Here is a 14,366-nt window from a genome sequence, read left to right as displayed (position 1 = left end):
TATATATATATATATATATATATATACACACACAAGATTGGATGACTGTACCTGGACCACTCACTTTTGCACCGCCTGCAGCTGGTACAAAATGCAGCTGCCCGTCTCTATACTGGCACACATAAACGTGACCACCGGTCCTAGCTTCGCTGCGTTTGCTCCTAGTTGCTTTTAAAAAAGATTTGTATGTTATTGTTGTTTTTAAAGCTCGGAATGGCCTAGCCCCTGAGTATCTGACTGAGCTATTCAAAATCCATGCCCCTGCCAGAAAACTAAGATCCTCCAATCAGCTGCTACTGGCCACACATAAAACCAGACTTAAAAACCCAAAGGTGACCGGCCTTTGTGGCAGCGGCACTGATGCTCTGGAACAACCTGCCCTGCCACATTCGATCTGCAGGATCTTTTACAGGTTTTTAAACCCTGCCTAAAATCCCACTACCTCTCCTTGGCTTTTAATCAAAAAAAAAAAAAAAAAAGATTTACATTCTTAGTTTAATTTTAACTTTTTTATTTGATTTTACTTTCATTCTTTTTTATTGCATTGTGTTTATGTCTTTTAGCTTTTAAGGTTTTACCATATTTCCTGCAACTGTGATATCTGTACAGCAGTATATATATATATATATATATGCATACATATACACATATATATACATATACACATACAGATATATAAATACATATATGCATACATATACATACACATATATACACATACACACATATATTATATATATGTAAATATGTATATATGTGTATACATATATTTATACATATACATACACATACATACATGTACATACATACAAATATATGTATATATATATATATATATATATATATACATACACATGTATATGTATAGATAGATAGATAGATAGATAGATAGATAGATAGATAGATAGATAGATAGATAGATAGATAGATAGATAGATAGATAGATAGATCCTAACATTGCGGGGGTCGCTGTTTGTCTCACACGGTAAATGAGTCACGAAAGGACTTTTATTTTGAAGAACCGGAAGTCTCAGTGTTTTGGTGCAGGCTGCGGAAGAAGCTATCAGCTGTGTTCCACTGAGAGAGGGCCGATCCCTTCAGCTTCAGCGGCTCCAAGATAAACGACAAATGTGACTTCAACAACAAAAGGTCAAGATGGGATTCACACTGAGGCGCTTACTTGGTGTCAAACCGCCAAAAGCCTCCATTCTGCTGCCTTTCCTCGCCCCGATCCTAATGGTCGGCGGCCAACAAGGCGACAGCAGCGCTGCTATGGATAACGTCGTTACGGAGCGGATGGCTGAGGAGAGCCACCGACAGGACAGTGCCTACCTGCTGATCTTCATCATGCTGCTAACGCTCACCATCCTCACCATATGGCTTTTCAAGCACCGCCGGTTCAGGTTCCTCCATGAAACAGGGCTCGCTATGATCTACGGTAAACAGCTAGCTAAGCCTTGGCAGTCAGCTAATGAACCCAGACTAAATAAAATGAATCTTCATGATTGTGACGTCGCTGCTTAAACTTGACCTGTAAGCTGATTAAACGCTTTCTCCTCACGTGTCTGGGAACACGGGACACCTTAGGCCTTATGTTTACCTCAGTTATTAAAACAATAACTGGGCAATGAAAGGATCCGCCCCCAACACAACAGACATAAATATAAACCAGAAGTCTTTCTGTTATTCATTCCCTATATTTGTTCCAGGAAACATTTAATGAGCTGATCTACCTGTTTTGATTCTCTCAGAGCAAATGGTAGAAATAAAGGTGACCAAGTCAGGCTATTATAGGGCAAATCTAATAGAACAAGGATGGGAATATTTTATTTAATCTTATATGATAAAGAAATAAGAAAAAAACTTGTTTGACAAGCTCCAAGTAGCCACAAGCATCACTAATGCATGGGCAAAACACACACAATAGCAATGAGATGGAAATAATGGCTGCTTTATGTATCTGTCCCACATTTTTTCACACTAAAAGCATGATTGACAGACATTTTTATCACATGCCTGTTCCTATATATAGCAGAATCAAAATCAGACATACTTTAATAATCCCAATAACTATGTAAATATGCATACATAACTATATATATCTATATTGACATAAATCGTATGTATTTAACCTCTTAGTATGAAACAAGGAAACCATAAGTCATTGTGTATTTGGCCTTGTGGGTTAGAGCAGTGGGCTTGTGCTCTGAGAAGGTTGCAATTACCTGGTTTGAACCCCACAGCCTCAGGGTTCCTGAGCAAAAACCCTTAACCCACTGCTTCCCCCATTGAATTTCCCCATTGTGGGACAATAAAGGGATTGACATTAACATTTCAAATAAGTAAAGTGGTCTGCGTTACCCCCTCCCCCCATTGAAAATATGTCCTTGTCACCATGTCATTTTATGCAATGTTATTATATTTTAAAGTACCATTTGTAATATGATTCAGATGTCAAAAATACTTTGCTTTGTAATGATGTATGAGATGGACTTTCACCATATTAGATCTTGGAGATGTTTCTATCAGAATGTTGCTGATTATTTTTCCTTAAGCTTTGAGTCAACAATCTGATTTTAACCCATTTTGGTTTCTGTTAATGAGCTATAATTTTAGAACATTGAAAATCGACTTCTCCAGCTTTTCTGCTGGGAGTAGTCATTTATAAGAGAAAAACAGGCTTATACTATTTTAATCCAAAGAATAGCGATGTAGTTATCCATTTTTTTAAAGGGGTGTGCACATGCACAACCCTGTACCCGCTCTCCTCAAGCACACTCTGTTTAAAAGTTGCTGTTTGCATCACTCATACAAGCTTACTTTCCAAAAGAAGATTTGCGATTTTTCTACTGTGTCAGACTCAACACCGATGAGTGAAAATGTCTTTACCAAAAACCGTAGCCCACCATACATAATCACCCAAAAGTGCACTTGCACAGAAAAAGATAGCAACCTGGGGACGAGGACGTAGGACGGACTTACGTAAACGTATCACCAGAATGATTGACAATTAGGAGGACCAATTATTTGATGATCCACCTGGAAAAAGAACATCCTCCACTATACCTTTAAAATCAGTTGCATCAATTGTCTGTATGTGTGGCCTTTTCTTGTTTTTACATTTATTTTAAAGCCCCTAACAAACACTAAAAAGTAAATATTGAGTCCCCTCAATGACAACTTTCAAACGGAAAAAATGTTACAATGAGAATCACATGGAAAAAAAGATCAAAGGACTCTTTTGTTTCATTACAGCTTCCATATTTCAACAATACTGCAGCGAAATGATTCTTCTAACTCTGTCTTCATCTCACCTCTCGTTTCTCCTTATAGGTCTCTTGGTGGGTGTGATCCTGCGCTATGGCATCCATGTGCCCCAGAGCATGAGCGACGTGGTCCTCGAATGTGCCGTCAACGCCAGCCCCGCCACTTTGCTGGTCAATGTCAGCGGAAGGTTCTACGAGTACACGCTTAAAGGGGAAGTGAGCCGAGGCAAGGACCACCAAGTGCAGGACGATGAGATGCTGCGAAAGGCAAGAAGCATAAGTTCTTAGTTGCTGAAACACAAAACAACCGTGGCAGTGATGTGACTATTCATATTATAGCTGGTGGAAGTGTATTAGATATAAAAAGAAATTATAATTCGACCAGGTTATTATTAAATTATAATCCCTTTTTAAGGTATTTACTAAAAGATACTTCGCTGCGCTTTTACAGCCAGCAGTTCAGACTGTAGTTTTTAGTTTCATTTAGATGCACACACAAATATCACAAGCTAATCTAATGTAGAATATGGACTATTATTAATAAGTTCAATTCAATTCAGTTTATTTATATAGTGCCAATTCACAACACATGTCATCTCAAGGCACTTTACAGTTCATCAGATCATGCAGTCAAATTGATTAAAAGTTTTCTATCTAAGGAAAACCAGTCGATTGCATTGACTCGTTGACTCGAATGCAATGCCTCACACTAAGCATGCTTGTAGCGACAGTTGAAAGGAAAACTCGCTTTTAACAGGAAGAAACCTCCAGCAGAACCAGGCTCAGTGTGAGCGGCCATCTGCCGAGGCCAACTGGGGTTCAAGGAGACAGAAGCAGAGATACAAAAAGCAGCTTTAAAAGGCGGCCACGTCCAGGAAACACACAGCCAGGCAGACGAGCTCCAAGCCAGCTCCCATGTCAGAGGATGAAGAGAGCACATCCAGCCAGTCACAGTCAGAGAAACAGGACTACACTGGAAAAACAGGCCGATCTCTAGCATCTATAAACAGAGGTGGTGATGGCAGCAGCGCAGCAATATGAAGTCATTTAATTAGAAAATATGATGGAACAGTGACACCCATACATGGTTTTATCCACTCTTGTAAATTTGCACACGGAGACAGAAAAGTAGTAAAAATTGTTCTATAACATTTTATTCTTTTATTTTCTAGGTGACCTTTGACCCAGAGGTGTTTTTCAACATTTTGCTCCCTCCTATAATCTTCCATGCTGGTTACAGCCTAAAAAGGGTGAGAGATTCTGAATGTTACAGGAAATTTGACCCTTTTTTCTGATCCCTTTAAATATAGACTCCACTGACCTTTGTCATTTTGTTGTCTGCTTATAATTTGTTTTTGTTTTTTTATCTTCTTAGCTGGTTTATTGAAATGCTGCTTCAATTTTTCCACATCAGGTTCCTTTCTCTGGGTGGAACCTGGTTTGGGAAACTTCATTTTTTCCATCACCTCTGTACTTATTTTTTGTGACAAGTTTCTCTCTGTTCATCTTCCAAATGTAACGTGTATCTTTATAGGAAACTTTTATGTCCATCAGATGCAGGCACATTTGTACAAAAATTAAGGTTTTGTTTCAGAACAAAACATATATATATATTTTTTTTTTAATTAATTTTTTTTTGCATTTGTTATGATGCAAAACATTTTGCATCATAATAAATGCATCTGTTGGCTACAGTTTCCATGTTTTTCCTGTCTTTCTATTTGGATGAAATCCCTTTAAGTGATGAACGCAGCCCATTCCGGTACTTTTCTTTTTGAAGGTCTTTGTTTATCTTCTTGATATCTTACATGGTCTTTTCATTCGGGCCTTTTCCATTATTTTGCAAATCGGTTAATCTGTCGATTATTTTTTCGATTAATAATTGAATAGCCAAAGGTTCCTTAAAGAGGATTTTTGATTAAATCAAACCAAGTGAAACTAAAACTTATCCACTTGTGGAGTTCTGGTTAGAGCATATTGATGGATGGAAACATTTTAAATCTGAAATGCAAAAGTCTAATATTTTTTGCACAACCTTGGAAAAATTACTGCTCTAAGTGGGTCGCTCTGTCAGATAAAAGCATGTTTTAGAGTCTCTATACTCCAGTTAATGATTAATCTATTACTAAATTAATTGATGATTATTTCAACAATCGATTAATCATAATCTGTTTAATTGTTCTAACCCTACTTTCCATAGGGTCACATAAGGAAGCAACGTGTTTGAACTTTTGCTTTAAAATATCTGTGCTTTCATTTAGCTAGAAACATGTCACCAATAGGCTCTCTCATTAGTAACATGGCTGATGACAAAATAATCGGCCCTAAATTAACCTGAAACAGTCAATCTCTAATTTTTTTTAATCCTAACTTAGCATAACAGGAAACCTTTAGCCAGTGAGAAATTGTGTTTATTGCTCTTTTATGTGGTTTATGTGAGTTTCCTTTTTCAAATGAAAATTTGATCAGGATATATTCAGGTAATCCTGGGAGAACATGAATAGTTCTTTAAAATTACATTTTTTTTCTGGTTTTAATGTTTTTTAAAGCCTGTGACTAATTCATACTCATCATTTTTCTTCGTAGAGGCATTTCTTCAGAAACATTGGCTCAATCCTGGCCTATGCTTTTATTGGAACAGTCATATCCTGCTTTTTTATCGGGTAAGTCAACCAACCTCTCAAACAGCAGGAAGTACAACAGGAAGTACTTTAGGGATCTGATCCATTACTGATATTAAATATTTGTTCGATATCAGCCCAGAACCAAAAGTGGTAATACATAGTCTGCATCCTAGCCGATTGTTTTAATTGGTTAATTTGTTCTCATACCTTTGGTTGTTTATTGTTCTCTGTTTTATTAATATCACTTGATCAATTTATTTCTACAAAATGAGAGATAAAGCACATTGATATCCTATTGGTATCAGTATTAATATCAACTCAAAGATTCAATATCTTTATGGTATCAAAAATGAAAAAGTCGTATCAGGTCATCCCTGAAGTAGACCATCAGCACTAGACTATATAAGTTTAAATTCCTAAATAAAACCTAAGCTGTTGATTGGTTGAAAGACAGTCCATGTTGTTGATGGCTCGCATTTCCCTTTCAGGCTCATCATGTACGGCTTTGTGACTTTTATGAAAGCTGTTGGCCAGATCGGTGGGGATTTTTTCTTTACCGACTGCCTTTTTTTTGGGGCCATCGTCTCGGCAACAGACCCAGGTAGGAGGCGCAGTCGAACCTCAGTCAGCCGCATGAAATATTAATATAGAAAGCAGTCATTTGATTCCCTCGTGATGAAAAATGCATGCAACAATGTGGCTGAAACTCCCAGTTCTTGCATGCATCATGTGAGCAGCGTGGACACATTTTAATCGCTGGAGAGAGTTTAAGAAGTCTTCTGTGCTTTTGTCCCCTTCTAAAAATGTTGTTTTTTTCCTTGTTGCCTCAGTGACGGTACTAGCAATCTTCAATGAGCTGAAGGTAGACGTGGACCTGTATGCTTTACTGTTTGGAGAGAGCGTTCTCAACGATGCAGTGGCCATCGTCCTCTCGTCGTAAGTCTAAAACACTCTGCAGAGCTGCGTCGCCGTGGTCATATGTTGAAGAATTGCACTAGGAAAGATTTTTTTCCCCCCGTGACCCCTCCCTGTGCTTTTACAAGCTAACTGTGACTCTCATGGACATGAACCACACTAACATCAACATCCCTGTCATTTCACTGCCTGCCTTTCTTCACCCGTCTGTGTCACTGACCGCCTGCCCGTACGTATGTTTGCATCTCTGCATGTAGCGTCCTCCTGCGCTTTGAAAAGCAGAGCAGGCAGGGGGCTGGAGCTGTTCACTCTGCTGGAGAGGACAGCTCGGTTATGGGCGAGGAGATGGAGGAATGGCTGGGAGGCAACCAGACATTCACTCCTCGTGGGTGGGTTTGGGTTGGATGGACGGCGTGCCTTTGCTTGTGATAAAACATTAGACTTTTTTTGTTGTTGTTGTTTTTGTTGCTGTGTTTAAATCTTTAAAATAAAATGTAGACTTTACCTTTAGGAAAATCTCTCCCCTCCTAATGATCACAGCCCCCTTTTTTTCTCCTTTTCCTTATGTCATTCTCAGTTTGCTCCATATTCCAATCACCACGCTTGTTTTCAGAAAGTCAGACTTTATAATATTTTTACTAACATGCAAGTTGCAGTAGTTTATTCTTTAATGGTAATAAAGCAAACCTAATGTTTCTAGTTAGTCTTCAGCTTGCAAACCTTCCATACTTTTATTTATATGCTTCCTCTGCTGAGTGTCTTTCTCACTGCCGGACGGTCTACCCAGTTCTAAGAAAATATGATTTCATCACCTTCTCTTCCTGTCTTCTTAGAAGGACTGAACCTTTGTTTTTCCTTTTAAATGTTTCTCTGCACTCTAATCGCCCTTCAGTTCCATCGTGGCGTATCAGCCGGCGGGCGACAACAGCCACAGCTTTGAAGCCATGGCCGTGCTGAAATCCTTCGGCGTCTTCCTGGGCGTCTTCAGTGGCTCCTTCTCACTCGGTGTGGCTACTGGAGTCATGACTGCTCTCATATCCTTTTATTTAATGATGAATTATGGGTAACCTTATTGACCTTGAAGAGTTTCTTTCATGCAACATTGCAATAAACGCAATTAATTAGCACCTGCTGCTAAAATTGGTTGAAAAGCTTTAACTAAAACAATCTTCTGCAGCAGGATAATTTCAAAGTAAATGACAAATGTCCAGCTTTTATTTGGAGCAACATTACAGGTCAGGAACTGTCTAAAGAGAAATGGCTGTTTGCCTAAGCCTCTTCATAACTACTGTGGAAGCATCTTGATTATTGCTCTTTTTTTAAATGGGTGACAAACAAGGCTGGATCAGAAGCCAAAAAGGTAAGATAAGATAAGATAGACTTTATTGATCTCACAGTGGAGAAATTCATGTCTCCCATTGGCGCAATAGTCAAAAGAAGTTGCCAGAAGGAGGAAAAGGTGCATGAGGTATATAAAGTGCCTCATATATACAGTGGATCAAGGAAAAAAGAAATAGGGCAGAGATTTAGGGTGACTTATGTACATTTAAGGTGACTTATACACATATAGATTTGGCCGTGTACATTACAGTGGTACCAGGTAAGGAACGACAGTGAGTTAGTGAGATAACTATAACAGCTGAAGTCTCTTGTTGAATACGATTATTGCACATGTTATTAAATAGTAATACCCTCTTTTATTTCCTGTACCTCTCTACGAGAGATAAGGAAAAGTGAATCTCCAAAGCAACAACAGCATGAGGCGGCATGTGCGACACAAAGTCTCCATTACGCCCATGAAATTACGTCTACAAGCAAGAAAATGCTGTTTCTGTGCAGCAGTCTCAAACATAAGCCTGCCTGGTTTGCTTTTGATCAGGGGTGGGGGTTCGTATAGTGGTGAGTGTCCCCGTCTGTCACATGGGGGACGGATTAGTTTCCCCTGACAGAGAGATACACATGTATATATTCTACTTTGTTAGTCGAAGATTCTGCTAAATGCTCAAACAACATAAACATTTATTAAGGCGGTATCTGTATATAAGTGATCTAGTCAGATGAGGCTTTGTTTGATCTTTTTAAAGACACTCCAAGTGGTTTAGTTTAGTGAGAACACAGGAGGATTTAAAGACATTTTCTAAATGAGATAGAAAGAATACTCTTTATGCTCCAACTTAGCGCTGCTCCTTTTAGAAAGGTTTTATGTTTTTTTTTTTTTTTTTATAAAGTATTGATACCAGGAATGCATCTGTTGGCACAAGTAGCCACTAAAAGGAGGATCTTTATTTTTTTTTTCTTGCTGTTGTCCTTAACTTGTAGTTTTCCTCACGTTACAAAGTTTACTAAGCTGAGGGACTTCCCTTTACTGGAAACGGGCTTATTTTTCCTGATGTCGTGGAGCACCTTTCTGTTGGCTGAAGCCTGCGGGATGACGGGTACGTCCGCTGTCATAAAACAGCTACTCTGCTTTCATGTTTTCAGTCTTCCTGACAGCTTTAAAGCAGAAGAGTTATTTTAGTGTGGAGAATAAGAATTTCCTTTTCAAGTAGCTTCTTATACCCTCTGTACTTCCTGTGACTTCATTTTCAAACTTCTCATTAAACACTGAAAATAACGTGACCAACATCCTTCATCCAATTACAGCAATGCTTGTTTTTAGCAGATCTTAGATGTTGTATACAGAGTTATACAAATTAATTATATATGTTATTAGTTTGTATGATGTTGCTAGTGCAAACGGTTAAATATTTGTTGGGATATTATTTGCCAAATCTCCTTAATGCTACGTTCACACCGAACGCAGCAAGAGCAGCAAAATCGCGTCTGCTGCTTCATTTTTGCTGCTTGTACCAGTTTAGTTCTGACGCGCGGCTGAAGCAGCTTTCCTGCTCTGGCTGCACGGTCCAAAAGTGGGTCTGACGCGCGTTGGGCGGAGCTACTCCATCCTTTCTTTGCCTTGCAGCTGTATTTGCTGTAATCCGTGGGAATAAAGTAGTTTTAATATGTTTTTAAGTGAGAAAATCCACCTGAAAACTTAATCAGTGCAGTCAGTTCATTCAGATTATCATCGTTCCTTCTAATATAAGAAGTCGCTCAGACCCCCACATACCAGCGGTGCGCTGTCAGCAGGATCCCATTCAACAGCAGCCTCTGGCCGGGTCGCCTCCTCGCGGTTCACCGCGGCAGCTGGTAGCTGTTTCTCATAAAAATAATCCAAACTGCAGGCACCAGGATAATAAAAGCCAACATATTCTGCCGGCAAATTTCTGCATTTTAAGTTAATTTAGGTGTTAAACTGTTTCATAGGAGTGATCACAGCACTCAGTGTCATCAGCGATGTGTCCGTCTCAGGGTCAGCTCCCAGATCAGCTTCTCTGATTGGTCGACGCGGTGCGTCAAGCAGCAAAAGTTCAATTTTTCCATTTCGAGCAGCAGCGCGTTTGCAGCGTGTCACGCGCGTCAGATACTTAAACGCTGCTTCAGCTGCTCAGACGCGCTTGCGTCTGCTGCTCAAAAAGTGCTGCGGGACCTTTTGCTGCGCCTTGACGCGCGTCAACCATTGACTTTGCATGTAAACTTGCTGCTTCTGCTGTGTCCGGTGTGAACGTAGCATAATTCAAAATCTTAATGGTGATAATGTAGTTGGCCAATTAGATGAACTCTTACTGCACCTAATGTCCATTGAGCGGAAGAACACATAGCTTGTAGGGATTAATATCCCTCCAGGTTTTACACTGGAGTAGCTGGTTGCAGCAGGTTTTACTCTGGTTATTTTCACACACAGCAAATAAATGGCTTTAAGGTCCATCAGTCTCTGGAATTGCCCTTAAGAATGAGTTGGTGGCTTTTCTTCAATTTCTCGTTAGTGATACCCCCCGAACACTCTGAACCATCCACCTGCTACTACTGGTAGAGGAGTAAACCATATTTTATGTTTTTGTTCTAGGTGTTGTGGCAGTGCTTTTCTGTGGGATCACTCAGGCTCATTACACCTACAACAATCTGTCCCGTGAATCTCAAGACAGGACTAAACAGGTGAAACACACTTCACACCACAGTGATTTCCATATCATTCTGTTTTACTTCCAAGCACTTTCGTTAAATTAAAATTGTTATCACACATTTGAGCAGATTCTTCTGTCGGGGAGGAAAAAAAGGAACATGGGAGAAAAAATGCAAAAGTGCAAAACTTCAATACAGTAGATCATGAAGAAATACTCAGAAAAGGGATTCTATTTAGTGCAGATTATTCTCAGAAGTGCGTAGAGTGATCTTATCCTGATAACTGATGAACTACAGTATAGAAGCCGCATACTGCATATGAGTGAGTTATTTTGACATCTTGCTTCTTTTAGACACGGATATCTAAAATAGATTTGCTGAAACCGACTCTGTGTTCTGCATCATCAGCATAAAACACATGTAGAACTCTGCACCAAAACATGAATACAGCAAAGCAGAGCACGCTACCTAAAACCGAGCCTTGAGGAACACCGAAATTAATCTTTTGCAACTTTTACAGGATTGCATTGTCAGCGGTTACAACATAGGATCCTTTGCTTGACTTTGGAAAAACTGGGCTTAAGAATATCTTAGTTATACCGTAATTTTCAGACTATAAGCCGTGACTTTTTCCCCATTTTTCGACTTTGCTGTTTATATAACAATGCGGCTTATCTATGGACTTTTACAGCTAACAGCCACTAGGGTAATACCTAAATCTATGGATTTTACCAACCACCATGTTGACGTCACTTTTGCTTCAACACACAAGTACAGTAGCCACGCGCGGGAATGCGGAGGTCCTCTGGAAGCAGACTTCTACCACGAGTGGTACGAGACAGAACGACAGCGAGAAAGACGGACATTGCGAGCGCAAGACAGTTTGTGTTAAACATTAAAAACCTGCGGCTTATAGTCCGGTGCGGCTTATATATGTACAAATCATGCAATTTAGCTTCTGCGGCTTATATTCAGGTGCGGCTTATAGTCCGAAAATTACGGTAATATAATTGCCTTATTTTTAATGTACTTTTTTGGGAACAGAATGCAGAAGTACTGATATGTCAAAAATGTCGTTCACTGCAAAAAATACCTAGAAATAAATCAACGTTTCTTAAATTAGGTGTATTTACCCTTAATTTGAGCAGGTAAATAAGACGATTTGCTAATGGAATAAGTATTTTTACTCTTAAAATAAGATAATTAGATGATATGCACTTGAAATAGGACAAAGCAATTGTTTCTTTCTTATTTTAAATGTAAATTGGCTTGTTCCATCAGCAAAGTGTCTCACTTACTGTATCTGCTCAATTCAAGAACAAATGCACTTTTTTTAAAAGAAAAAATAACTTATCTAGATTTCATTATTTTGCTGTAAATTAAAGAGCCCAAGATTGTAAACATTTAACACACTGGAAAAACAATCTAGAAATATAAAAAAAGTTCCTTAAATTAAGCATATTTACCCTTAATTTGAGTAGGTAAATAATTTACCAATGGAATGAGTATTTTTTTCTCTTAAAATAAGATGATTAGATAATTTGAACTTTAAATAAGACAACGCAACTGTGTTTTCTAATTTTAAGTGTAAATTTTCTTGTTCCATTGGCAAAATGTCACTTTTACCTGCTCTATCAAGGAACAAATGCACTTAATTTAAGAAATAATTACTCATCTAGATTTCGATTATTTTCCAGTGCATGTAAGAAAATGAATTTCTATTTGTTCCATAAGAGTATTTTAAAGATTTAGTAGATTGGCTTCCTTGGTGTCCATTTAAAAAGACTTAAGGTACAATGATTCACTGGAATTCCACTGAGGGAATAACAGAAATGGTACAGTAGGCTTTGGGAGGGTTCAAATCTATGGTTGAAATTTGGAAAAGATGATCTGTTCTTCTACAGGAACAACTGGTTAAACTTTGCATTCTGACATTTAGGTAAGACTTGGATAAGAATGACAAGTTGCTCATCTCAATGTCTTTTTTGTTTTGTTTTTTCCAGCTGTTTGAGCTGCTGAACTTCCTGGCAGAAAACTTTATCTTCTCCTACATGGGCCTGACGCTCTTCTCCTTTCAGTCACACGTCTTTAACCCCATGTTCATCATCGGGGCCTTCGTATCCTTCACTATGCTCTGCATTGGATCAGATCACACACTCAAAAATCTTACTGAAAAAGCTTTAAATGAAAAGTTAACACAACCTTTCAAGTATTAAGATAACCAAAACCTGTCAATGAGACACACTAATTAATAATAGATTTTACCAGGAACTGAAACCAAGAGGGAAATCCGGGGCACACATAAAAGACAGATTAGTCATTGGGTTAGTTTGATCGTTCAAACTGGGGTTGTACCCACTAATGTTTCCGTTCTGCTCCTCATCACCTTTTGAGTCATGTCCTTGACAGCGTTTCGTTGCAGCTGGCTGTGTTTCTGGGCAGAGCTGCAAACATCTACCCCCTCTCCTTTCTGCTCAACCTGGGCCGCCGAAATAAGATCGGAATGAACTTTCAACATGTTATGATGTTTGCAGGTAAACCTCCAAAACAGATAATTAAGTTTGAAAAAGAAAAACACACATTGATATAAAGCTTTCTAGAGGAAGTTGCATGCACATCATTGTCTTCATTGCAGGCCTCATTAAAGTGTGACTTATTCATAAAACCCAGTTTTATGAATAACCGTTTTTATCTCCTGCCTCCTCCAGGTCTGCGTGGGGCGATGACCTTTGCTCTGTCTATCCGGGACACGGCTACTTACGCCCGGCAGATGATGTTTTCAACCACCCTTCTGATTGTTTTCTTCACTGTATGGATCTGTGGAGGGGGCACAACGCCCATGCTGTCTTTCATGAGCATACCGTAAGGCTGGCAATCTTATAACGTCCGTTTGTTGCACCTTTTTAATCGCATCTATGTAACCATTGCAATCTCTTTCAGAGTGGGGGTGGATTCTGATCAAGAATACTCTGTAAGTATTTAACTCAATGTCTAAATCTCTTATTTTTAGGGTGAATTGCGCCCCCTAGAGAGGAATCAAGTGTGCTGCTTGAAGTAGGGAAAGAGCTGTAAGCCATATGTGACTGAAATGTGTTAGCATTTTTGATAGATAAGAAAAGGAAGACAGACAAGCAGAGAAATTATTTTTTGGACTTATAAAGAAAGGGAAAAGTAGATCCAGGCCTTTTTGTGTGTGATGTCTTCCAGTTTTAAGCATAAAGCTAAAAAATATGTTAGATCTCTGGACTGGAGCTACCACATCACTCGGTGTTTATACAGTCCCATTAACAGCTCACTAATCAAGGGAAATCTTATTATAAATCTTATCTTTGTTCTTTAGCAGGCTATATTTGTGTATTGGTCTTTTTCTTACAAAATACTTTAAAAAAAAGTTTATTCCCCCTTAACAGTAGAACTCCCAAGGCGGTCATTTTGACGGTTCTGAGATTTTTAAGTGAAATAACTTTAATTACATTAAAGGAATAGTACACCCAAAACATGATTAGCCTTCATTTTCTACTCACCCCCATGCTGAACAACACTCTGGAGTACTTTTTTG

At 38.8% G+C, this 14,366-nt stretch overlaps 1 protein-coding gene across 1 annotated transcript in view; it reads left to right on the top strand.

The window, feature by feature from the left end:
* The first annotated feature begins 1,155 nt into the window (after nucleotides 1–1,155).
* Nucleotides 1,156–14,366, top strand: part of LOC107084218 (sodium/hydrogen exchanger 6-like) — an 18,142-nt gene continuing 4,931 nt past the window's right edge. The window contains exons 1-13 of the mRNA XM_015373946.1: nucleotides 1,156–1,438; nucleotides 3,334–3,533; nucleotides 4,439–4,516; nucleotides 5,853–5,929; nucleotides 6,379–6,491; nucleotides 6,721–6,826; nucleotides 7,698–7,839; nucleotides 9,135–9,240; nucleotides 10,752–10,840; nucleotides 12,811–12,924; nucleotides 13,230–13,341; nucleotides 13,516–13,669; nucleotides 13,748–13,778. Of these exons, the coding sequence (XP_015229432.1) occupies nucleotides 1,156–1,438; nucleotides 3,334–3,533; nucleotides 4,439–4,516; nucleotides 5,853–5,929; nucleotides 6,379–6,491; nucleotides 6,721–6,826; nucleotides 7,698–7,839; nucleotides 9,135–9,240; nucleotides 10,752–10,840; nucleotides 12,811–12,924; nucleotides 13,230–13,341; nucleotides 13,516–13,669; nucleotides 13,748–13,778 (1,605 nt within the window). The remainder of the gene's footprint in view (nucleotides 1,439–3,333; nucleotides 3,534–4,438; nucleotides 4,517–5,852; nucleotides 5,930–6,378; nucleotides 6,492–6,720; nucleotides 6,827–7,697; nucleotides 7,840–9,134; nucleotides 9,241–10,751; nucleotides 10,841–12,810; nucleotides 12,925–13,229; nucleotides 13,342–13,515; nucleotides 13,670–13,747; nucleotides 13,779–14,366) is intronic.

Source organism: Cyprinodon variegatus, unplaced genomic scaffold (assembly GCF_000732505.1).
Source record: "Cyprinodon variegatus isolate N-32 unplaced genomic scaffold, C_variegatus-1.0 Scaffold94, whole genome shotgun sequence".
NCBI lineage: Eukaryota > Metazoa > Chordata > Actinopteri > Cyprinodontiformes > Cyprinodontidae > Cyprinodon > Cyprinodon variegatus.
The sequence above is the reverse complement of the archived record's forward strand: the minus strand, read 5'-3'. Positions and strand labels throughout refer to the sequence as shown.